This window comes from Cnephaeus nilssonii (genome assembly GCF_951640355.1).
Source record: "Cnephaeus nilssonii genome assembly, chromosome: 7".
In the NCBI taxonomy this organism is placed as follows: Eukaryota; Metazoa; Chordata; class Mammalia; order Chiroptera; family Vespertilionidae; genus Cnephaeus; species Cnephaeus nilssonii.
Genome location: NC_137078.1, coordinates 83,712,154 through 83,736,733, shown reverse-complemented (window position 1 = coordinate 83,736,733; position 24,580 = coordinate 83,712,154). Strand labels below are relative to the sequence as shown.

At 60.3% G+C, this 24,580-nt stretch overlaps 1 protein-coding gene across 13 annotated transcripts in view; it reads right to left on the bottom strand.

Annotated features, from left to right (window-relative positions):
* The window catches only part of ADGRB2 (adhesion G protein-coupled receptor B2), a 35,913-nt gene extending 12,404 nt beyond the window's left edge, over nt 1-23,509 (bottom strand). For 10 of the 13 annotated variants that reach the window (XM_079777969.1, XM_079777971.1, XM_079777974.1 and 7 more), the window contains exons 1-12: nt 19,958-20,074; nt 15,598-16,405; nt 4,796-4,879; nt 4,377-4,541; nt 3,074-3,238; nt 2,289-2,453; nt 2,040-2,207; nt 1,864-1,965; nt 1,605-1,711; nt 596-790; nt 358-426; nt 173-281 (exon numbers count right to left, since the gene is read on the bottom strand). In XM_079777969.1, the coding sequence (XP_079634095.1) occupies nt 173-281; nt 358-426; nt 596-790; nt 1,605-1,711; nt 1,864-1,965; nt 2,040-2,207; nt 2,289-2,453; nt 3,074-3,238; nt 4,377-4,541; nt 4,796-4,879; nt 15,598-16,390 (2,122 nt within the window). In that variant the 5' untranslated portion in view covers nt 16,391-16,405; nt 19,958-20,074. Of the gene's footprint in view, nt 1-172; nt 282-357; nt 427-595; nt 791-1,604; nt 1,712-1,863; nt 1,966-2,039; nt 2,208-2,288; nt 2,454-3,073; nt 3,239-4,376; nt 4,542-4,795; nt 4,880-15,597; nt 16,406-19,957; nt 20,075-23,073 lie in introns of those variants that run through there. The other 3 variants (XM_079777967.1, XM_079777966.1, XM_079777968.1) reach the window with 3 other exon arrangements.
* Between the last annotated feature and the right edge of the window lie 1,071 nt (nt 23,510-24,580).

Here is a 24,580-nt window from a genome sequence, read left to right as displayed (position 1 = left end):
CAACACAGAGACGAAGGAGGGGAAGGAACGTGGAGAGAAAGATACAAATACGAGTGAACTATGGAAAAGACAAGGCCCCAAGACAGAGGGACAGGAGCAGCCTCAGAAACCATCCCTCCTCCACGGGGGCCTGGGCTCCACAGCCAGCACCCTCCCCACCGGCCTCTTGTACCCAAGTTGTCCGTGACAATCAAGGAGCTCTGAAAGGCCTTGAGAGCATCGCCCACCAGGTGAATGAAGTCCTCCACCACCCGGAGCAGGTGCACAGAGCCAGGGGACACCTGGGGACAGGAGGTATGTAAGGGTCCAAGATGGAGGTGATCCGTGGGGGAGGAAACCAGAAGCCTAGCCCCTCACCTGCTGAGCATCATCCCACTTGTCCTTGTTTTCCGCGTCCACCATGAAGCTCACCACCTGGAAGAAACGCTGGGGAGCGAGCAGTGACTGTCAGGAAGCCCCAGCCCCAGGGACCAGAGCGTCCCCATCACAGCCACAATCCCACCCCCAGCAGACTCTGCCATAGGGGCCCAGACTCGTTCAGTCTGGCGCTTCTGCACCCTCGGTCCTCCTTCCCTCCAGCAAGGCAGGGAGGTACCTGCACATCATCAGCGGAGGGCACGTAGGTGGCCCGCTTGAAGGTGTCAGTGACGTTCCTCAGAATGTCCACAGAGAAGAGCAGGTCTCCACTGTAGTAGGTGCGCCGGGCCAGCAGCTCCTGCAGGCTGCGCACCACCTGTGACATGCCCTCCCCCGCCAGCATGCGCTGCCCCTTGGCCAGGTGCTCACGAAGCTGCAGGTGACAGGTGGGCTACTGTCATCGGAGTGTTGGGAGCTGGGACCACCCCTGGCCCATCCCACTCCAGTCCGCCCACTCCTTGCATCTGGAGGAAAGAGAAGGGAGGGGGGGAGTTGCAGGCCTGGGGGGTGGGGGGGAGGCAGAGATGCTCAAAGGAACTCATGGAGAGACAGAGTTGGAGAAAGAGACCCATAGAGAGAATCTCTAAAGATGCTTTTAAAAGGCTAAAAGAGAAATAGCTAGTGAAGGAAGGTGCTCAGATGTACATATAAAGATGAAAAGCATGATACAGGAATAGGGTGTTCCCCATCCCAAAAGGGTCAGGCGCACATGCAGTGTAGCTCATTCATGTTCGTTCTCTCTCTCTCTCTCTCTCTCTCTCTCTCTCTCTCTCTCTCTCTTTCTCTCTCAAATACAAGTTTCAAGTACACACAGGCCACATTCACTGAAAACATTCTTACCCCAAGACAGGCCCTAAGTTGGGCACTGGGGACATAAAAATAAGTTCAACTTTGTCCCTTGGCCATCAAGGAACTCCCAGTCTAACAGGACAGCACTCATTACACTTAATGACTGAAGAGCTGTAGGAACAGAGGTAGGCCCAGGGATAAGGGAATACTCTTGAGAGTTAGGCCTTGAGATATGAGTAGGAGTTTGCCAGACAAGGAGAGGCACAGCCTGGCAGAAGTGAGCACAGCATACATATGCCAAGGCACATGGGCATGTGTGAGAATTAAACTCTCCCTCCGCCCCCTACCAGCGTCTGGGGTAGATCTCGTGTGGCCCCAGCCCAGCAGGGAACACTCACGGACAGATACAGGTAGCGGTACTCGTGGGAGATGCAGCGGGCAAAGCTGGGCAGGCCCCAGTAGGCCACGCCCTGGGCACTGAGGAGACAGCGGCGGCTGGCAGACCCTGCAGGGGACAGGACAGAGGGCTGGGTGTGGGAGCTGAGCTCTCACCCACTTCATTCTGCTCCTCAGGATGATCCAAGAAGCTGGAAACCCAGAAGGGGGCAGCAAGAGTGACAGGGGTGGGGGCCTGCGGGGGAGCCACCTGCCCCTCACCTGAGGCATTGGGGGGACACTTGTTGTAGATGATCTCGCCAGCAGCCGCCTTCTTCCACGTCATCAGCATCACGTACTCGTCCCTGCACATCTCGTGGAAAGCTGCGGGCACAGTGACGGGGCTCAGCCAGGCCCACATGCTTGTGCCCCAACCCCCAGGGTCCTGCGAGCCATACCTGGACACCTCTTCTCACTGCAGGGCTTCACCTCCTCTCCGGGGCCCTCGCAGGGGTAGCCCTGCGCGCCCGGGGCCTGGCACATGCGGAAGCGGCGCTGCCAGCCTGTGTCACACGTCTTGGAGCACAGGCTCCATGAGTTCCACGGTCCCCACTTGCCATCTGTGGCTACAGGAGAGGGGGTGCACTGAGCGGCCTCCGGGGCCCCCCGGGCCAGCATGGCCACCTGCCACCCGTGCAAGCACTCACCAGGACACTCAAGGTTGCCGCACTCGCGGGTGTCCGTGAGGGCACCCGGACACGTGGCCCAGGCCGGACCCGCCACACTGCACTTCCGGCTGCGCTGCTGGGTCCCATTGGCACAGGACGTGGAGCAGGGGCTCCAGGGACCCCATTCTAGCCACTGACCTTCCACTGCATGGGGAGACACAAGCAGGGGTGGCCGTTGAGCGAGGGGTGTGGGGATCGGAGGGGGCAGCGCACCGCAGGGAGATGGCAGGGCCTGCTAAGCATTGGTACTTGAGAGGGGTGGATGAAGAGGGGGGAGCGGAAGGTGAAAGGGGGCTGGAGGGAGCAGGTGGTGCCTGGGCCGGGTACCGCCTGCTTCTCACCCGCTCCAGGGACACAAGGCACCTCTCCACTCAGCAGGAGGCACCCGTTCTCATTTGGCTGGGGAAACGGGTCCCCTTCGGACTGATCTTTCTCTAACTCAAGGCCCAGCTTTGCGTCCTTTCACAGCGCAGGAGGCCGTGAGCACCAAAGTGCTATGAACAGCAAGGGTAGCCCAGGGCTTGGGGGAAGGGCACTGGCAAGCAGACCCCCCTTGGATGGGGTCACCATGTGCCAATTCCAACTGGGTTGGGCCAGGTCACCTCCCACGCTGACAGTCTCCCCATGCTTGGTCATGGGGCCCCCAGAGGCAGGGCATGGGACATGCCTGCCTCCTCTGAGTCTCCCGAACCCGACCCCAACCCCAACCCCAACCCCCACCCGGCTGGGCAGCGCCCGCCTGGAAGCCCCTGGGCGCTACTGACCCGGGCAGGCAGCCATACTGCAGAGCTTAGTCTGCAGCTCAGGACCCTCGCAGGCCTTGCCGCCGTGCTGGGGGGGCACGCAGGTCCGCATCCGGCTCCGGGACCCCCGCCCGCAGCTGCGGGAGCACAGGCTCCAGGACCCCCACTCCTCCCACACGCCGTGCACTGCAAGGAAGCACGTGGCTGGGGGCTGGGCTGCACCTTGGCCCCGCCCACTGCCCGTCCACCCACCAATCAGGAGCTCCGGCAGTGCTGCGACCACTCCTCATTGGCTCTGTCCTAGGCCCCACCCTTGGGCGGGAGGGGGGGCGGGGAGGTGTGGATGACAACAGTTTACAGTCCCAAGTCACACAAGACACCCAGACAGGAGCCTAGGATCAGCCCAGAAGGGGAGGGGGGGATCCTCTCCTGGGAGCACAGGGAAGACCAGGAAAAGACTCAAGATCTACACGTACCCTACCCTACTTTATCCCTCCCCGCCCTCCCCACCCCCAGACCCAGAGCAAGAAGCCAACACAGCAGGCCTGGAGCAGACGTGCCCCTCTGACCCCAAGCGCATGGACACACAAATAGACGTGAACCTCTACACGGACACTGACACAGAGCTCACTCCAGAACACAGCTTTGCCCCAGCCCTTTGCAAGCTCCTGCCACACCCCTTCCCAGGTATCAGGACCCCTTCCCAGGTAGCCCTGCTTCAATTCCACAGCCACTGCACTCCCCTCGGGGCGCGAGGAGCAGGACTGCAGAAGGTGCCCCAGCCCAGGACTCCCCCTCCCAGCAGGCACATGCACACTCAACTCCATGCTGAACCAGGGAAGGCTTCGGGGCGCCCCAGGAGGCTCCCTGGGGAGTGGGGTGGGGAGTCAGAGGAGCGAAGGGATGATCAGGGAAGGTTTCTTTTTCTTTTTTTTTAAGGGGCATTTGTCTTAGATCTTGAAGGACGGGCTGAATTTTGATGGTCCAGGTGGGGAGGGTGGGGAATAGGACGAGAATAAGGAAAGACAGGGCAGTGGGAAAGTGCAGGGGTGCTGGTGTGGTCAGCGCACAGGGAACACGAAGGGCAAAGAGGGTAAAGAGATAAGCTGATGACCAGGCCCCAGGCATCCGGGGAGTGATGTGCCCAGAACCCAGCCCACTGGTGTGGGCCTTGGTCTGCTCCATCTGTGTCCCCCGTGCCCTGGGTGGGGCTGGGCACAGCGTGGGGGACAATCAAATTTGCTGAATGAAAGGAAGATGAACCTGCCCAAGTCCCGGGCGGGCCCTCGCCCCGCGGGCAGAGCGGGCGGGAGGATGGGCATACCTGGGCAGGTGGCTGAATTGTTGCAGGGCCGGGTCTCCCGCAGAGGCCCGCTGCACAGGGTCCCATAGGGGGAGGACACACAGGAGCGGGTCCGCACCTGCAGACCCTGCCCACACGTCAGGGAACACACGCTCCACGGGGACCACTCCTCAGCCGCGGGGTCACCTACAAGAGAGGGGCAGCGTCGGCGGCAGCGGGCACCGCCCAAGCATTCCGTCTCATCGGAATCCTCCGGCCCTGACCCCACGTGACAAGCCCTCCAGGAGGCAGCCCAGCCCTGCCCACAGGCCTCACGTGACAGAAAGAGGCGACTGAGCTCCAGAACACAGACACGGACGGGCACATGCCAAGCACACATGCCACCAGATGCCACACAGTCGGGCCCCCGCCGTAGAGGGAGGGAGGCGGGCCCGCGTTACCTGTCTGTGCCAGGTATACCCCCGGCTCATCTGCAGACCTTGGCCACTGGGTTTTCACCTTTGGCTCCTCTTCCGGCTCCTCACCTGGAACACGGAGGTGGTGGCAGGGGCTTAGCCAAGGCCAGCTCTGTCCTGCCGGAGGGGCACCGGGAGGGCAGCCTCGCTCGCCCTCAGCCTGAGGGTCTGGAACCAACTGCAGACGATGCTGAGAGAGCATCAAGTCCTGCCCCCTGCCCCACCACCACCATTTTACAGATAAGGAAACTGAGGCTCAGAAGGCCACACAGGACTCGCCCATAACCTCACACCTTCCTTTTCCTCCTCTTGCCTCAGGCAGACCGGGGAGCATCGAGGGGAGTGGCCACTCCTTAATGAGCTCTGGGAGACTTCCGTGCCCAGCGCTGTCCGCACCCATCTCTTTAATCCTCCCCCGGGAAGTAGGGACCCCCTCTCTGCTTAGAGATGAGGAAACTGAGGACCAGAGAGGAGAAGTGACTTGTCAAGACCACACAACTTGGTGAGCCTGAAACCCAAGCTCTTTCCCCTCACACGGCTGACTCCAAGGGCTGACAAACACCCAGCCAGGCGGCTGTGACCACCCCCAAGCCTGCCTCGGGGGCACGGTTCACAACAAGCCAGGGCTGGGTCTTGGGCCTGGATTTGGCTCCCCACGCAGCACTGGACTGACCTGAAGGCCCAGGTCAGAAGGCAGTTCCCCTGAGACTCAAGGGCTGAGGGCAGGTGCCCACCTCCAGGAGACCCTCCTTCCCACTGCCCCTCCGGCCAGGAGAGCAGCAGGCCCTCCAGCGGCAATGCTGCCTCGGCCCCGGCCTCACAGGGCTCTAGGCCTTGGAGCTCCACCAGCGCTGGAGGAGGGGCTGGGGGCTCCGTGCCCCAGAGCTGGCTCCTCCTGCTCAGACAGCAGCTCTTCCAGGCCCTGCCCACAGGCTGGGCAGCAAGATGGGCAGACGTGAGTGCAAAGGGGGAAGACCCAGCTCAGGGAGAGGCTGCTGGGCAAGTGGACCTGGAACAGCATCTGGGGACAGGGCTCAGCCACGCTGCCCGCAGACCAGAAGGCACTCCTCTCCCCAACCCCAGACCCCCTCCTGTTTCTAAAAGCCTCGTCAGCACACAACAGGCGCTGTGTTTAAGGGAACCCAAGAGGGCTGTGCTCTTCCCGGCCCCTGGCGCCCAGTCCAGGCTCTGCATCAGAGAGAAGCTCTTCCCGGCCGGGCGTGAAGAGTGGCCACCCGGAGGAAACTGCTGTCCGGGGGGCCTTCGGCGGCCACTCGGCCCAGCTTCTAGTCTCATCAGCGCCAGGCCCTCCGCTCCACGGCAGCCGCCAGTCCTGAGACTTGCTCTGCATCGTCCCCCGAACTGCACCCTCTCTGCCTCCGGACCCACAAACATCTTCGGAGTCAGGCAGGCCTGGAGCCCGACTGGGGTGTGGACACTGCCCAGCTGTGCGACCTTGGGCACATGCCGCTGCCTCTCTGACCTCATTTTCACACAATATGACACAATATTCGAATACTCCCTCACAGCAGGCCCCGAAGCCCTCGGCACACTGCTTGGCACATGGCGAATGCTCAGGAGGCAGGAACTGTCTGGTTTATTTTTATCATCTCCCCCTCTTCTTCACCCACACATGCCACCCTTCAGCCCCTGGGCCTCCTCCCTTTGAACAGTATCTGAGGGGCCTCCTGGCCTCCCTTTGGGCCCTACCTCCATCGGGACCACTGAGAAGGTGTTGGTGCCACGCCTGCCAGCTTCTGAATCTGCTCAGCCAGCCCTCCCACCACACCCGCTCAGCCAGTCCCCCACCCCGGAGCCGTGTGACAAGCCGCCTTCTCCACACCCACCCCCGGGCTGCTGAAGAGACCCACAGCTGTGCCAACTGGCACCACGACAGATCCAGGCTGCACATCCGCTGGGCACCCAGGCTTCTCAGCAGCCCTTCTCGGCTCCCTGCCTGCCCCATTCCCCACCTCGCTGGCTGTCTCAGACCTTGACCTCTCCCCTCAAGCCCATGTCCACCCACTCCCTCGGTGACAAGCTCGTTACAGACAAGGCAGATGCTATAATACAGGAGAACCCCCTCACACCCACGTCCTGTCCCACCCCGCCACCCCCCAACTGTCCTGCAGCTCTTCTCCTCACAAAGGCCAGCCCCTCGGCTGGTCCCGCCTCCCACTCCTCCGCTCTTCCCAGGAGGGCTCCATCCATTTCCCTCTCCCCTCAGCATTCCGTCAGCATTTTCTCCTCAGCGCAGCTCAGGAATGTGCCCAGGCCTCCTCCATTCCGCGGGGAGCCCTCCTTTGGCCCCCCATCCTCCTCCGGCCACGGCCCTCTGGCTCCTCTCCGCCATCAAGGAGTGGGTCACAGCTGGCACTCCAGTTTCTCACCTGCCACTCACGTCCTGGCTCAAATGTCACCTCGCCTGCTAATCCACTGCAGTCTGGCTTCTGACCGCATCTTCCTGCTGAAACCATTCTTGACAAAGTCACCCACGCCTCCTTGCTGCTAAATCCTATGGACACGTCGCAGGCCTCGTCTCACTTGACCCCTGGGCAGCATTTGTCCCCATTGATTCTTCCTGCCTCGAAACACTCCCTCCCCTGACCCTCCTGCTCTCCTCCTGCCTCTCTGGCTCCTCGGGCCCAGTCTGCCTACTGGTCCATCTTCCTGCTGCTTCAGGCATCCGCGCTGTCCTGTTTTCACTGCACACTCTGCGTCCCTGCTCCAGGCTTCATTAACCCCTCTGAATGGCTGCTGCCAAGCCATTATCCCAGACAGCTCCCCACCCACCTCCCCTTCACTCCTGTCTAGTCTGCTGCCTCCTGAACAGGTCTCCCGACGGTGGGGGGGAGGGCTCACACTCAGCATGTTCAAAACAGGATCATCATCTCCTCTCAAACCTCCACTGCTTGTTCCCGACCTTCTTTGCCTGGAAAACTCCTACTTGGCCTTCAAAACCCACCTCAAATGATCCCTCATCTGTGAAGTCTTCTTTGTCCCCCACTTCCCAGGCAGAATGGGCTGCCCCCTCTTCGGTGTGCCCTCTCCTCACAGATGATTCCATCTTCTGACTGTCTGAACTTCCTCCCACCCATGAGCCGTTCGAAGGAGAGCTGTGTGTGAGCCATCTCCCTGGCCGCAGTGAACGCCCGCACAGAATCCGGTCCAGGGAAATATCAATAAACCCGCTGCTCCTAAGCTCCCTCCCCCCACCTCATGGCAGGGTCACTGGAAACAGTTATTTATATCAGCTTTGCCCAGCAGCCATCCACCTATTTATTAATGAACCTGACACCCATTTATGAATAAGCATTCTAGAGAAGCCTTCAATCTGTTGCAAACTGAGCCAAGAATCCCCTTATCCAGCTCCTGTTTTGGTGTCTTGACCATCATTGTGACAAAAACTCCCCACCAGCCTGGCACCCGGGAAGACCATCAAGCAGGAAAAAGTGACAGAGCAGCCTGACCTGCTTGTCCTGGACTCACTGCTTCCCGTGGTCTCCAGTCCTCTGCTCGGCACTCGCCAGCCGTGTGCAGGCCAGCCCCGCAACAGACCCAGACATGATGGTGGTGTTTGCTAGAACCCACCCCAATTGGAAATCAGAACATGTCCCAGGTCCAGCTTGAGTCCCTCTCCTAGCGTCCTGGGCTGGCCAGAGAGGGGAAGGAACTCCAAGGCCACACAGCAGGGGCCCACACCGACTGCCCTCCCTCCACCCCCATCCCACCCTCCTCGGAGGAGTGGCCAGCTATTTATTTCCCCCACATGTGAGAGCCAGTTAAGGGGGAAGAAGACAGATAGGGCGAGAGGTGTCACCTACCGAAACAAACATTTATTCAGCATCTACCACGTGCAGGCACCGGCCAGCCTGGCTCTGGGCCCAGAACAGGGGGAGTCTGCGAGGAAGCTGAGCCAAGAAGACAAGGAGGGGCCTAGGAAGGAGTGCGAGCACCCCTAAAACTCCCAAGTGTCCCACCCAGTGAGCTTGAGGCCTTACTGGACCAGGGACTCCGATGCTCACAGACCCGCCATCTATCAGTGTTCCCACCTGGCTGCCTAACGTGGGCACAGACAGACCTGCTGCCTGGGACAGGCTTCCGGATCAACTCCTGACCGGTTCTGCTTTGTTCTGAAGGAGGCATAACCCTTACATCACAACTGCTGCGTGCCAGTCGCCGTGGCCTCTTCATCAGCTCATGTCCTCCTCGTTAGGACGGCTTCTCCCATTCCCTAGTAAGGAACGAGCCTCCAAAGCCTCTCACTGGGGAGAGGCTGATGGGGATTCGAACCCAGGCCTGTCTGATTCCGGAGGCCGCGCTCTTTCCACTGAACTGCGCTGGCTCTGACAAAATGCAACTCCACTTGGACCTCCTCCGAGACACCTTTCCTAATTCCCAGGGGACCCCAAGTCACTCCCTCGCCCCACCAAAGCCCCTCAGACTTGCCTCTATGATCCTGTTTCTCACCACTCTCTAACCGTTCCTTTGCACATCTACCCCCTCCCCCACCCCCCAAGGTGAGCCTGATTCTCCTCTGCAGGCTCCAAAGTGATTGTCTAGGAATCTGGCTCCAGACACACTCCCCTGCTGAGGAACCTTCAGTGGCTCCCAGGGCTACAGCCACTGGGTCAACCTCTGAGCCTGGCATGTTCCGGCCCCTCCTGGCCTGCCCAGTCCTATTCTCCCCTCCCCATGAGGCAGCCAAACACACTGGCGGGCCATGTGGAGAGTGGGAAGAACATAGATGTAGGAGCAAGGCAAATGTAGGTCTGATTCCCAACTCTGCCACTGTCTTGCTGTGTGCCCTTAGGCAAGTTGCCTCACCTCTCTGAGCTTAAAAATCTTCAACTGAAAATAAAGATGACACTTTCTATCACAGGTGCATTGTGAGAATAAAAGGAAACAAGAGATAGGGCCCACGTGGAGTATAACAACCTCTCATGATAAGGAGCTGCCACCCCCTCTTGTTTTCCCTTGAATATACAAATGCTCCCCTCCCTTCTCCCACGTCAGTCTGCCAACATTTTCTACATGTCAAGTGCCACCTCCTCCAGGAAGCCTTCCTAGGCTGACCACACAGGGGTTTGGGTATGCTGGTCCCTTCTCTGTGGCTTGGACCCCAGGCTGCCTCCTGCTGCAGCTGAGTATCCGGGACGTATCCCTCTCGTGAGCCCTGAGGGAGGGTCTCAACCTCCCTTGCCCATCTTATACAGGGGACCTAGCTCTGAGCAGCCAGACACAAGACAGGCACTCAGCAAACATGGGCTCCTCCACCCATCCATCCAGGAGCCATTCTGGTCTCGCCTCTGGCACTGGCAGGCAGGGTGGGCACAAGCTCTCTGCCGTGTGAGCAGGACTGCAGACTCTGTCCCCCAAAGTCCACACAGTCCAGCCTCCTCAGCTTCTTTCGTCAGGAACTTGTTAAAAATAACCACAATAATAATCACTTCCACAGAGAGAGCGGTGCGATTTACAAAGCCGTCCCCAGGCGCTCGGCATCCTCCCTGAGGCTGACCCCGCAGCCCCGAGGAGGCACCAACTGACCCGCATGACAGGCGGCCCCCCAGCCCCAGCAGTGCTTCTCGTACCCTACAGTGCGTCAGAATCCCAGGGGGGCAGGGGCAGAGGGAGGTGGCTTCTGAAACCTCTAGGCTCTCCCTCCGCCGTTCAGGCCGGGTGTCCCTCTGAGACCAGAAACCCAGCCACAGTGCCAACCCCCCTCCAATGACTTCCTCCCCAAGCTGCTGGCCTATCTGTCCAGCCTCCCAGCAGAGATAGCTGGGTCCCTGCCACCAACCCCACGTGGCCAGCAGCTCCTCGAGAGCAGAGACCACATCTGACTCACGCTGTCTCCCTCATGACACCCAACTCCTTGCTGCCTTACTTAAAGCCCTCGGCCAACAGGGTGAGGTCCCAGGGTTTGCAGACGGCAGTCAGAGCCCTGGCCCCATTTCCCACCACTGTGGGGGAGGTAATACTGTCCAGTAACATCAGTCTGGGCATCTCCCCATACCTGGCACGCCCACACCTCCACACCCTCGCACAGGCTGTTTCCTCTACCTCGAAAGCCCTTGCTCCTACGGGGTCTCACAAAGCATGCAACAGGAAATGACTCGGGGTGGCTCACAAAAGTGCCATGAAGTAGCGCCGGATCATGGACAGAGGAATGTGTCCCCTTTCCAGGTCTCTTTTAATTGGGGTGACTTTTGCCAATCTGCCTGGGATAGTCCAGGTTGCACCTGTTGCCCGGATGTAATTAACAGCACCTCTTCCCCCTCTATAACCTCCACACGGTCCCGGTTTAGATGATGAATTATGTGGTCACCTTAGTTCTAATCCTTCCTAGTGCATGAAAGATGAAGATTTGAACACCTCCCCCACACATGCTCATTTCTCTAATAAACTGAGAGGAGGGACAAGCATTTCGCTAGAATTTGATAACGTCGTTTTGTTCACACTGTGGTTGTTTTTGGTTATCTTCTATTTCAAAAAAGTGATGCACTTTTTCCATTTATGATATGAAATTGCTTTTTAATAAAAAGAATTCTAAAAGCCTGTCAATTTAAGGAAAAATGTCACAAGCTAGCGAATTCCTATTCACCCCTCAAAACCCAACTCAGAATCTTCTTTAAACTGCCTTCTCATCCCTTTGTGGTTTAATCCCTTACTCTTCCTCTCCCTTGACATCAGCACATGTACATCATACCTATGACACTAAATGATGACAACAGTCAACTACTTAGTAAGGACGAACCATGTGCCAGGCACTGTGCTAAGCACTTACCCACATTCTCTTGCTTAATCCTGTTATTCTGTGGAACCGCTCTACCACCCCCCTTTTACGGGGGTGAAGAAACTTGCCCGCGGTCACACAGCTAATCAGTGGTGGGGTCAGGAACTGAAGCTGGGCTGGGCGACTTCAGCCAGTGGCCTTGACCACACGGTCACCTTCCCCTACCAGAGGGCAGAAGGGGTGTCTGGTCTACCTTGGATCTCATTCAGTCTGAGGCAGCCAGAGGCCTGGCACCAACTGCATTCTGATAAAGACATGAAGACGTGTGTGATGGATGGGCTGGGGCTCGGCCCCCGCTGAGATGTGCGGGGGAGTCTGTGCCCCACTCTCCATCCCTCGACAGAGCACACAGAGTTCCAGCAGCACCAGTCGGGGCTGGAAGGATCTTCCAGGAAACGCACTGCATGTGCGAGGTCTCCTCCACCCCACCCAGAGAGAGGCTCTGCCTCCCCCATGTCTGAGCCCAAAACAGGCAGGTCGGGCCCCACCTCCTGCCACCCGACCAGGCTGGCCAAGAGCAGGGCCTGAGTGTTGAGAGGAGAAAGGACAATCCAGGACTGGGCACGCCAGGTCAGAGGAGACGGGGCTTGAGCTGTGCGTAGAAGGGTTCAGAAGTTCGGGATAAACAAGGGCAGAGGGCATTCCAGGTGAGGGACACAGCCCGAGAAAAGGTAGGGAGGCCAGAAAGCAGGGCGTTCAGGGGCCAGTGAGGAGCCCTGGTTGAAGGAGTAGGAGAGAATTAGAGGGCAGGCTGAAAAGCAGGTGGCAGCTGGATCCGGGGTGGGGCTAGAAGGCCGTGCTGAGGAGTTTGGGCCACAAAGGACAGTCACTGGGGGCTGGATCAGGGGAGTAACACACAGCAGCAGTGGCAGAAAGGGGATTTGAACCGGATCTTGCCTCCCTGGCAGGATGCTCAGGAGACCCCAGACCCACCCTGTAGCCATGACTTAGGAATGGAACCCAGACAATGGGGAGACAAGGGCGGGACAGGGCCCCTGGGGGGAGGCAGGGAGTGTGGCAGAGGAGGGAGAGGAGTGGTAAGAATGAAAGACATTCTCTTTCAGGTGTCACTTTGCACAGCTATCCATTGGCTGATGCCTCCTCAGGACAGGAGGGTCGGTGGGCAGGAACTGCAGGTTGGTGGCCGGCCCCCCGGAGCTGGGCTCTGCAGCTGGCACCACCTCTAAAACCCACCTTCCTGCCCCGGCTTCTACCAGCCTCCATTCCAATCCTCTCCCAAGCTCCTTCCTGCCTGCCTTCCCTTTCTTCCTTTCCCCCCACTTAACAGATTGCAGCAGCAAGATGGCACAAATTTATGGCTCAACTCACCAAAAATAACAAGAGATCTATCAAAGGCAGTTTGCGTGAAATTAACAGGCGCCTGTACCCTCTTGTCAAACGCACTCAGCTCTGAGGCGAGCCCTGGCCCTCCACTCCGCCACTGCCTACCAGTTCCAGGCCTCACCGCTCTTCCAGGACCCACAGCCCCACCCCACCTGGCCTTGCCATTGACCCTGCTCGGGGTGTGCCAGAGGAGGGGAGCACAGCTCTCGGCCCCAGTCCCTGGCAAAGGGGCCCGGAGGAGGGTCCTGGCTGCACCACCATCCCCACCAACCTTGTTCTCAATCTGGCAGCTCTGTGTGCCAGCCGGTCCTCCTACAGTTGGTACATGTGTCCCGCTGGCCAGTGGGGAGGAGGTGAAGAGGAGCGTGGAGATGAGGCCACGGGCTTGGCAAAGGTTGTGCTGCCACCAGGCACAGAGTGCCCTGGGCCCTGCTGACGTCACTGGCCCTCAGACTCTCCCTGCCACATGGACTAAACTGAGTCTTGCCCCAGAGTGGCAAGAGGGAGGAGCTGGCAGAGAGGAAGAGTCTCTTGTTTACCAGGGGAGAGAAAGAGGCTGTGCTGGCCCAGCTGTGGGCCCCAGCATGCTGTGTGAGCCCACTTAGGACAGCTGATGCCCATCACTCCCCGCAACTCCCCGCAGGGCCTTCCCGCAGGCGAGCCCACGGAGCAGCCTGGAAGCATGCCAAGCAGGACAAGGGGCATAAACAGAGTCAGGCTTGGGAACAGCTGGGAGCCCAGGGCTCCCTGCTCAGCAAGGATACCAGGCCTCGCGTCCAAGGATAATCGGCATCCAACCTCCACCCATCCTCCGTCCCAGAGGCTGCGGCAGAGGCTGGGATGATGGTGCCCTTCCTATAACCAGTCCTCCCTGATCCCCAAAGACACCCTCGCTACCAACCAACCCCTGCTTCCGGCTCCAACCAAGCCCAGCTGGCTGCTCCTGGCTCCGTGCTTCACATGGCAGCCTGCCCAGATGGTGCCTGCCCAGGAGGGCAGCGCCATGCTCCCTCCACTACAGACCACTGGGCCGATGGGCCACAGGGAAAGCCAGACAAAAGAACTCACCCTCTGCTGAGCAGGGGGGAGGCCCCCACAGAGTGACAGGCAGCGGCGGCCAGGCAGGGAGAGCCATAAACCTCCTGATATATGCCTGGCACTCTCCACAGATGTTCGACAAAGAGGGGAAATTCAATTTCTTCCTGCAGGCACTAAATCCCAGGCCGGCCTCCGGGGCCTGCAACCTGCCCACGGCCTAGCTGTCACTGGGACAGCTTCATTGACCACCGTTCAGAGGCCAAGCTGGCCTAGGACAGAGGCCAGAGCAAGGCCATGGGGCACTTGCCGAGGTTGGGCACGATGCCAGATGTCTCATGGGGGAGGCTGAGAAGCCCCTCCCCAAAAGGATTGTCGTGATAAACACACCCTCTTATTAATTCAGGGAGATCTCCCCATTTCACGGACAAGAAATTGGTGCCAAAAGAGGGGGGGTCCACTCCAGGTAACAGTCAAAGGCAGTGCCCAACTCCATGACTCTCGCCTCCAAAGCGGGGATGGGGACAGATCCTACTCCTCCAATACTCCTAGCAGCCCTCCCGCGAGCCCCACTGCCTCCCTGTGGTCCTCTCTGTCTGATCCAGATGCCCCTTCTGACTTATATCCCTGCGTGACATCCTCATGATAGTCGGGCAACACCTATGATCCCAAATGGGGAAACTGAGGCCCAGAGAGGGGAGGGAACTTCCGTTAGTACCAGAGCTAAGAATCAGATCCCAGATCTGCCTCCCTCCCACCCAACTCCCTGCCAGGCCCCTGGCCAGGCCCCGGCCCAGCACTGGTCAGCAGGCACGCAGGGTCCAGCTGAGGAGTTTGGAGCCTTGAAGCAGCGGGAAGAAGGATTGGCAGAGGGGAGCTGGAGTGGAAGCAGGAGCAGGCAGGACTCAAGGGCTCGGAGGGCTTTTGCCCAGTCAGCAGGAAGCTCTAGCAGCTGGAGGCCTCAGTCCCAGAAGACCTGGGCCCAGAGCAGGGAGACAGTGGATGCTGGGAGCTGAGCCAGCCCAGCCCTCCAAGGCGGCCTAGAAGCTCAGGCCTCTCCACCCAGGCACATTCTTCTGCATCTCCCTCTGCCCCGACCCTGGGGCCACCGCCAACTATCAGTGACCCATGTGGGCAGGAACCCAGCCCCGCTCCCTGCAGCTCCAGCCTCCAGGCACACTGGTCAACTTGCCATGCCAGGGCCTTCCACAGCCACGCCCAGCTTTGGGCCTTTGTTCACGCTGCTCACTCGGCCTGGAATGCCCTCACCACGCCTTCCTTTGGCTTGGCTCGCTTCCACCTGACCTTCAGATCTCTGCTCCTTTTCACTTCTTCCAGGAAGCCTTCCCTGACTGTCCATTTAGGCAGACCCCTCCCTGGGTTTATCATAATCACTATCTGATCTGTGACCACCTTCATCCACCCAGACTGCAAACTCTTTAAGGGGGAGGTGTAACCCTAATCCATTTTGATGACCCCAACATCTAGACAAGGCTGGGCACAGAGGGGACATGGGTGAACAGCTATATGGATCTGCCAGGATGGGCACCAGCAGGCGGCACCATCAGTCCCCTGGACACAGGCACCCCACCCAGGCCCTGCTCAGACTCACCATATCTCATCTCGGTGGTGAACAGGTCATTGCTGCTCCCCGAGTGCAAATCGGTCTCAGCAGATGGGGGTGGGCCCCCGGGCACCAGGGCATTGGACAGGGTGTGGGTAGCAGGGGGACCTAGAGGTGTGGTGGTGGCAGGGCTGGCCCCAGCCTCACCAGGGCAACTGCAGCCCGGCTGGGCAAAGCCACAGGCCCTGCCGGCAGCGCGGCCACACTCCTCACTCCAGCGGCAGAGCACGCCGCAGGTGAACTGGCTGGAGTTGTTGTTGTTGATGAGCAAGACCTCGACGAAACGGAAGGCCAGGGCTGTCGGTGCCAGAAGGCGCCGGGCCTCCGAGGGCTCAGCCGACAGGCACAGCTGCACGAAGTTCTTGTCGAAGTGCAGGAAGGTGAAGGGGCCTGAGCCACCGCACAGCTCCAACCCGGCTGTTTCCTCCTCCTCCAGCCGCCCCACTTCCGACGCCACCTGGGCCACCGCCTCCTCCGCGCGAGGCCGCAGGCAGGTAAAGTTGACCAGGTAGTGGTCCAGGGGCAGCAGGCGGGGTGCAAAGTGGGTGCACACCTCCTCCTGGCGGTTGAAGCGCAGGTAGAGGGAGTACTTGGTGGGGTCGGGGTTCTCCAGCGTCCAGGAGCAGCCCGAGGCGATGGTCGGGAAGAGGTCCTGCAGTGAGAAGGCCCCGTAGAGCACGCCGGAGGCCAGGGCGGAGCAGGCACTGGGGTCAGGGTCGAAGGCGGCGGCCAGGCGCAGGGACAGAATCACAGATAGTAAGAGGGGACAGGCTGGGGTCATCCTATGTCCCTTGCCCTGTGGAGAGAGACAGTGTCAGTGGCTCGAGGCACAGCCAGCATGAGCTCTGAATCTCCTGTGGCTAAACTGCAGGTGCTGGGCCTCGTGGTTAAGACCACCTGTATGATCTTAGACAAGGGACTTGGCCTCTCTGAGCCTCCGTTTCTTACCTATAGAACGAAGACAGGGGAGAGTGCCTGGAATCTCGCGCGCACTTAAACATTCGTTGTCATTGTTACTGTTATCCTATGGTCCTCGGTCAGTCCCATCAACCACAAGCATCTCAGCTTGACAGTAGGATCCAGCCCCACCCCCACCACCCAACTTGTATTCTCCAGAAACTGTTGCTCCCAGTCACAGTGTGTCATGCGTAATCCAGCAGTAATTGTCAAAGTAGCGATGTTTGATGATTTGCTTTTTTATAAATCAAAGGGATTCAAGGTTATTCCCGGAACAAGGTCATTCTCACTCACTTGCTTTGCTGAATGGGAGGAAAAAGGGGATGGGGGGGGCAGCGTGACCACCAGTGTGCCAGAGACTGCGTACAACCCGAGCCATGCCCCTGGGAGGACATCACACGTATGCACATGAGCAGTATTGCTGCTGTGGATTTCCTGGTGGAAACGAGCAGGAGTGGCATCTGCAAAATGGGTGCGATAATTCCCCACAAACCCATCTCCCCCTCCCGTCTTGGGTTATCCTCTGACGCCTGGCTCGGGGCCTACCCCTGGTGAGGCCACCATGCCATCTCCCTGCTCTTAGCTCCCACAGCCCTGGCCTGAAAGTCCACACCACCCAATCATGACCTCTGTCCCTTGCTATTTCCCCAAGGCTGGCTCAAATCTCATGAGTCTTCAGGGTCCTAAGAATGGAAACCAGAGTTCATTGATGTCCACATTCACCACCCGCCCCCACCCCCCCAAATGCTGCCCTAAGCTGAGCTCCCAGCAAGTGTGAATATCCTCTAGGTGTGGGAGGGCAACAGGACCCACGTCCAACCCTGACAGACACACCAGGCAGTCAGGCCAGAGTGGACGAGAGCTGGTGACGGGACCCCTGCCGGAGCCCCGCTCACTAGCCAGGACACAGTCCCTGCCACAGCCTGCTCAGGCCCACTTCCAGCCCTGCCCCCAAATCGATCCACACTGCCTCCTCCTCCGTGTCCACAGCATAGCTCACAGCACTGGATGGGCCCCTGGAGCCTGCTTGTTCCACATTAGAGGAAAAAAGATGAGGCTCTGAGAGGGGAGGCAGCCTGCTCAAGATCACACAAGAGTGGCCAAGCTGGAACTGGAGTTCAGGACCTGCGGCCCCAGCGTGGGTTCCTCTCTCATCCACCAATAGCCTCTGGCCCAGTCCCCTTCCTTGCTCAGGCTTCAAGCCTGATGGACAAGCCATTATCTCTGGGAACTGAATCACAAACAGGAATATTCACAGGTATGGCTAGATTTTCTTAAGACAAAGCTGCTCCCCAGGGAGAGATTTCCCCTCAGCTGTTCAGGAGTCTAAATCGTGGCTGGAGGTTGGGGGAGGGGGCAGGAATTAGAACCTCAGAATTCCCATCCCTGTATAGATGGGAGCTCCTCGCTGCGCCAGATCCCACATGCTACAATTCTGAGCCAGGCCCAAGCCCTAGTCACAAATTAGAGGGGTGGGGGCAGGCAAGCACTAGGCAGCCCCGTTTACTGGGGAGGAGCCACCCCACCTTCCTCCAAAGACCCTCCTGGAGTTTTTCAGCAGAAGTAAGACAAGGCTATGTCCCCACTGTCCCCCCAGAACAAGGAACCAGACTCTTGGTCTTCCCCACCCTGCGTCATCCCTGTCCCAAACTGTTCAGCCCGCCCAGCCTGCTGCAGCACCAGCAAAGCCAGCAGCTGATAATGATTGACATCCAATCCCCCCCGCTGCCCCCAATTATTTTTAAGCAGGCTGCAAAATTCAGGCCATAGCTGGGGCTCAGCAGAGGGGAGGTGGGAGCTCATTATAATTGGCCTCGCCTCCCCCACTTAGAGCAGGCGGGAAATCTCCCCACACAGACACCACCAACACACATGAGCTTGAACATCCCTGGACCCGACAGGCATACACACAAAAGCATGGATGCGTATTTAGACAGGTGATCACAGGTGTTCTGCGTGTACAAAGATCCACATGCACATAGATGAGTGTAGACCACTGATGTGGGAACTCACACGCACACACGACTGTGCACATTCACATGTAGGAGGGTATAAAGAGCCAAACGTTTGTTCACAGAGGCAGAGAGGCAATGTACCCTCCAGTGTGAACACACACAGGTGTTGGGATCTCTGAGGCTCAGGATGTGACAGCTAAGTGTCAGGCAGGAGCTGACCTGCTGCTCATTCCTGTCCCTGAAAGCCTCTTGGGTCCCCGCTGCTACCTTCTCCATAGTCCCAGCTCCCCCACCTCCGGGGCCTCCACTGCGCCCTATGCCATAGTCCAGACCCACCAAGAAGCACTAGGTCCACATCCTTCAGAGCCACAGTGTAGCTTCTCCAGGATTGAGGCACCTCTTAACCCGCCCAAACCCCTCCTCTGCGCAGTCTCCTTCAGACACCCCTTCACACCAATTCCAGAATTTCACCCTGCGTATGTATGAGCCTCACTGTTCCTGCTGCGGCATATGACTTTTTAGGGGCCCCTCTTTATATCCCTCTCCACACACAAAATAATGCAAGGAGCCCAATTCCAGGCGAGGTCAGAGAGAGCCCCCCTGGGCGGGGACCTAGCCTCACAGGCGCCTAAGTCGTTATTAGCCATGATTGGCCTCCCTGAGCATGGATCCCTGCCCTCTGGATCGCATGCACCCGCTCGGTCAGCCTCACAGAGGCCAGCACAGGGAGAGGGCTCACAAGTTCCCTCCCCCTCCTGCCCTCCTTCTCAGAACCTCACAAACTCTCCCCTCTTTCCTGCTGAGGTCAACTGCTGCCTCTGGGAAGGTTCTTTGGGTTGAACCACAATTTGCCACCTGTAAGCCCACAACCCTCCATGCACAAGAACTAACTAAACAGGAAAGGCAATGAGGTCAGCTCCGAGGAAGCACTTCCTGGGTCTGGAAGTTAATGGAGAGAATAATCAAAAGGCCTCCTCCCTCAGGACCTCAGTGGGCTGAGATGGGTGAGCGGCTGGAGGGAGTATCTTAGTCTCAGGGACCCCCACCCCACCCCCACCCTCCTCGGGCTAACTTCACCGCCTGTCTGCCAGACCTAGGAATCCCATCCTCTGCCCAAGCACACTCAGGCCTGCCCAGCCTCGGGCTTCCCTTCTGCACCAAAGAGGGAGTCAGAGGGTTTGGCAGCGGCTGGAAGAACCAAGACAGGACTCGGGGTGGGTGGGCAGCAGAGCGGCGGGGTGGGGCACCTCAAGTCAAGGACTGGGTCTCTAGGGATCCCCAGGATCGACCCTCTTCCGCCCGGCCAGCTAGGAACAGGGGAAGCTGGGTGGCCGGGAACCGGGAGCCCTGGCCGCGATGGGGGGAGGGGCGCGGCGGGGCGCTAGACGGTCGAATTTATCCACCCGGCAGCTCCAATTCGCCCGCCTGTCACTCACCCTCCACCTCCCCGGTGCTCGCTGCGGGCGAACCCTGGCCGACGCGCGGGCAGAGACCCCCGGTCCCGGCCGCTGAGTCCCCTGCCCACGCACCTGCGGGGGCGGGGGGGGGGAGGGGAGGGAGATCGGGAGGGGCGGGGTCCTCAAGGGCCCCCTCTCCTTGAGCTCTGGCATCCAGGAGGGGGCACACCCTCCATCCAGCCTCGGGAGCTGGTGGGCAGAACCGGAGGGAGGGGGCGAATCGCCCCCCAGGCAGCCCCTCCCTCCAGACTGGCAGAGAGTCGCTCCACCTCTCGCGCGAGGGTCTCTCCGTCCCGGAGGGGGGCTCCTGGGAGCCTCCAGCACGCCGTCAGGAGGGGGTTGAGGGACGGCCCCCCAGTCCCCCGGGGCGGAGCCGCGTGGGCGGCGGGGGAGGGGGCGGTGACTCAGCCGCCCTCCGCCCGCCTCCCCGGAACTTTGCAGCAGCTGGAGCCGCCGTTGCTACAGGAACCGAAAGCTTTTGTTCCCCAATGTCAGGGCTGCCAGGGCAAGAGGGAGGCTGCCACTCCCAGGTGGGACCCAGGCCTGGCCACGCCGCCTGCAGGACTTCCGGCCAAACCGAACATCAGAGCCCTGCACTCACGCCAAAGCCAGGCTTCTTCAAAGTCTCGGGGCCCTCGGGTCAGGTGGCCCCCTAACTCTGATCTGGAGTGCTAACTGCCCTGGAAAGTTACTGATGGCATCTGACCTGGGGAGTGGGGGGTGGAGACGTCTCTGTGGCCCATGTGCACCTCTGTGACTGATTTCCCACGTGCCCCCCCCCCCCCCCCTAACAGGCAGCCTATCTTTGGGGACCTTGACTTGGGTTTCTTTGTATTTATCTCACCTGCCAGCCTCTACACCTGAACAAGGACCCCTGCAACCCTGAGCAGAGCTGAGCCCTGAGCGGCCCAGGAGGGTGCTAAAGGATGGATGAGGAAGGGGAACAACAGTCAAGGCTCCCTGGACCCACTTGGGGCGGCTGAGGGGTTTTCTGGCTTCCTTAGCCTGGGGGTTGTAGTGGAGGCACTAGGACCTAGTCTGCATTTCTCCTCTGGGATTAGGAGTGGGGCAGAGGGGGCCCTGACCTTGGCCTTGAAGAGAAACAGCCCAGCACACCTATTATCATTGAGCATTATTAGATGCCAGACACTCGATACAAACAATCTAACTTCATTCTCTCAGCAACGACATGAGGCAGTTATCATTGACCCATTTTATAGAAGGCCAACTGAGGCTCAGAAAGGTTGTGTGGCTTGCCTAGGTCACACACCTTTGGAACCCAGGTCCTCTGACCAAAAGCTGAGTTCCTAACTACCTACTCGGCTCCGTTACCTGGGGTTGGAAGGGAGGAAAGAGGGCAGAGACTAGTCAGGACCTCACTTTGTTGCCTACCTGGACCTATTCCTTCCTAAAGAGTGTGGGGAAAGTGGGGGGGGGGGGGGGGTGGGGGGAGAAGGGGGTGCAGACAAGGGGAAGAGAAAAAGAGGAGGGAAGAAGAGGGGAAAATCTCCGTCAATCTTGGTCCAGGGGAGACCTTTCTCATGCTCCCACCACCACCTGGGCATACCCTGTACAGAGTCCACACTGACCCCCACCCCTGTGGCAGCGTGGGGGACACGCCCCAGGTGGCTGCTGGTCCAGGGGGCCAGTGGACTCCCCCCCTGCCTACCCCGTGCCCAAGCAAGACAGAGTCCACCTACACCCCCACCTCCCACCTGGTGGGGACCGCCCTCGGGTAGACAGACAGAGGCTCCCTGGGGACAACTGCCCGAGCCCAGACAAGCCCATCTCACATCCAGGGCCAGTCCTGCTGGTCTGTGCTCAAGGGACTCCTGAATTGCTACTAGGATGAGCCTTCTCCTCCCCCCACCCCCCCCCCCCACCCCCAAAGTGCACGGCCTGAAGGACCAGAGCAGTTTCGGCAGGGCTAGCACCAGGGAGCACCCAGCCTCGCCCATCCGCCTCTCCACAGGGACTTCCCAGCGCTAATCCCGCAGCCACCGCTGCTGCTCGGGCTGCGGAAATCTGGGGCTGCCGGCTAATGGAAAAGGGGGTGGTGGGTCCAGGGCGGCGGGCAGGGGGCGCCAGAGGACGTCCCGGGGCCCCGGCCGGCAGCTGGCAAGACGGGCGGGCGGGCAGTATCTCTGGGCCCGGGAGCCCCTCCCCCCGCCAGCGCCAGACCCTTCGCCCGCTCCACACCCGCCGCGGGGCGGACTTCCCTGGGACCCAGCCGACTGCGGGAGTGGCCGCCAACTTCAAAGCCTACAGCCCCCTCCCGCGCCCATCCTGCCAGCCCCCGGGGCTGCGGGAGAGTGCGTTTGGTCCCTGGCTCTACGCCCCGGGGGTGGGAGGAGAGGCGTGGAGGGTGGACAGACAGACAGACTCCAGCCAAAGATGGACACGGGAGCCAGGGATGCAGGGCCAGTCGAGATCCTGGCTGGAGAGGAGGGGGGTCTGAGCAGACGTGGGGGACACGGCCCCAAGTCAGGCTGAGGGGGAGGGGACTTGCAGCAGAGATTGGCGAGGGATGGCGGGACACCGGACAGATGTGGGGGGTGCGGGGGCAATCGGACAGAAATGAGAGGGGAAGCATGGTCGGGCACCGATGCGGGGCAGATGGGGACAGGAAGGACTCCGGGCAGAGATGAAATGGAGGAGAGGAGCAGGGTCCGGCATCCAGACGAGGAGGGGGGTTAAAGGGAGTGACATAATCGAGCTGTAGGTTGGACAGGGGGTTCTGATGAAGGTGGGGGCGCACTGCCCGGATCCACGCAGAGATAGGGAGAGACTGGAGACAGCGATGGGGTAAGGTCTGGGTCAGGATGGCGGGGGGGGGGCGCTTTAGCAAAGATGGGTAAGGGGGAGGGGACGGGAAAGGGACTCGGCAGAGATCAAGGGGACCTCGGCCCCAGGCTCGTAAGTTCTCAGAGAGAGGGGAGTGGTAGGTAGGTGCCGAATGAAGTCAGTTCGGGCAGGGGAGAAATCAGCAGAGATGGGTAGGGGAGCGCCCCGAGTCCGGGCGAGTGCGGAAACTCCGGACCCCGCGGGGAGGGCTCGGGGAGGGCCCGCATCGGGGTCTGGGGCCGAGCACTCACCTGGGCGCCGTCAGCAGCAGGAGCGGGGGCCGGCGCTGGCGGAGGCGACCCAGGGGCACAAGTTTGCCATCCCTAAGGCGGGGGCCGGGCCGAGCGCGGGGCAGCTCGTAGCAGCCGCGCGGAGGGCCGAGGCTCCCGATCCACGGAGCGGCGGGTGCAGAAAAGGCGCCGCGGAGCAGCGCGGGGCGGGCGGGCGGGCGGGCGCCGGGCCAGGCGCGGGCTCCTGCCGCCGCCCCCCACCCCCGGTCCCCGCTCCCCCGCCCGGATCACCGTCCGCGTCTCGCACCGCCTCCTATTTGCGGGCGGCGGCTGCAGCCCCGGACTCTGGAAGCCGGCGCCGCATCCTCCTCGGTCTCCAAGAGCCGCCGCAGCTGTCTCTGCCACCGCCTCCGCCGCCGCCGCCGAACCGGGTTCCTCCGGCTGCTCCGGCCGCTGCCCGCAGCGCGCGCCAGGCCGAGTGACGGCCGAGGCGGGACGCGGCGCCTGCGCGGGCCGGACCCGGGAGGGGGCGCGCGCCGCGCCGGGCGCTAGGAGCCGCGGGAGAAGGGGCGGGGGGCGGGGGCGACGTACGCCGCCTCCTGTTACAGGGGGAGCAGCGCCAGCCGAGCCAAGCGCGCCCTCCCCTCCCCGCCCTGAGCCCCAGGCGCCGGCGCGGGAGAAGCCCAGGGTAAGCCCCCGCCCCGCCCAGGGCCTCCCCAACCAGCAGAATGAGGCGATCCGCGGCGCCCCTCCAGCGATCCCCTAGGCTCGAGGCATCGCAGTCAGCCAGGGTCTCAGGGGCCTTGGGGACTGGAGCATTTGCTCACCCTCCACCCCCGCCCCCATGTGCATTGCAAATTGCATGTCCCGGTGCATGCAGGTGCCACTCATGTGCGCTGAACTTTGCATATGCTTATGCATACAGGTGCCTTATGTGTGCACTGCAATGTTCACTGGCTCTGTGCATGCAACTGCTACACACATGCACGGTGTGTTTACATATGCTCAGGTCCTGAATTCGTGTTGCTTGTTATTGTATGTAGAGAGGCTATTTGTGTGCAAGCTTACAAGTGCCACATATGTGCTGAGTGCTGTGAGTCACTTGTATGTAGGAGCCACGCATGTACACTGCAGTGTGGTATGTTCGGTGCATACTGTGGTGTAAACTCTGCAATGTTGCATGTCCCTAGGCATGGGGATGCTACACGTGTGCAGCGTGTTACATGTTTTCCTGATTGCCTTGTCTATTCCCATAAGCGCCTCTCCCTGTGCCAGGGGCGCCCCCATGTTGCATCTGTTTGTGTAAAAGCAGCAGAAATGTACAGACCCACCCCCTCCCCATCCTGGCACTGTGCCCAGGGACAGTTGGGTTGGGCCAGAGGCTGCATGGTAAAGGCAGCACCCAGGAAAATGCCTGTGGCTCTGGGCCCTGGTTGGGTGGTTTGTGGCCTGGGCATGTTGCCACCAGGAAGATGGGCAGACCAGGGACACACCACTTTGGCCAAAGACACGTAGGTTAATCAGATGT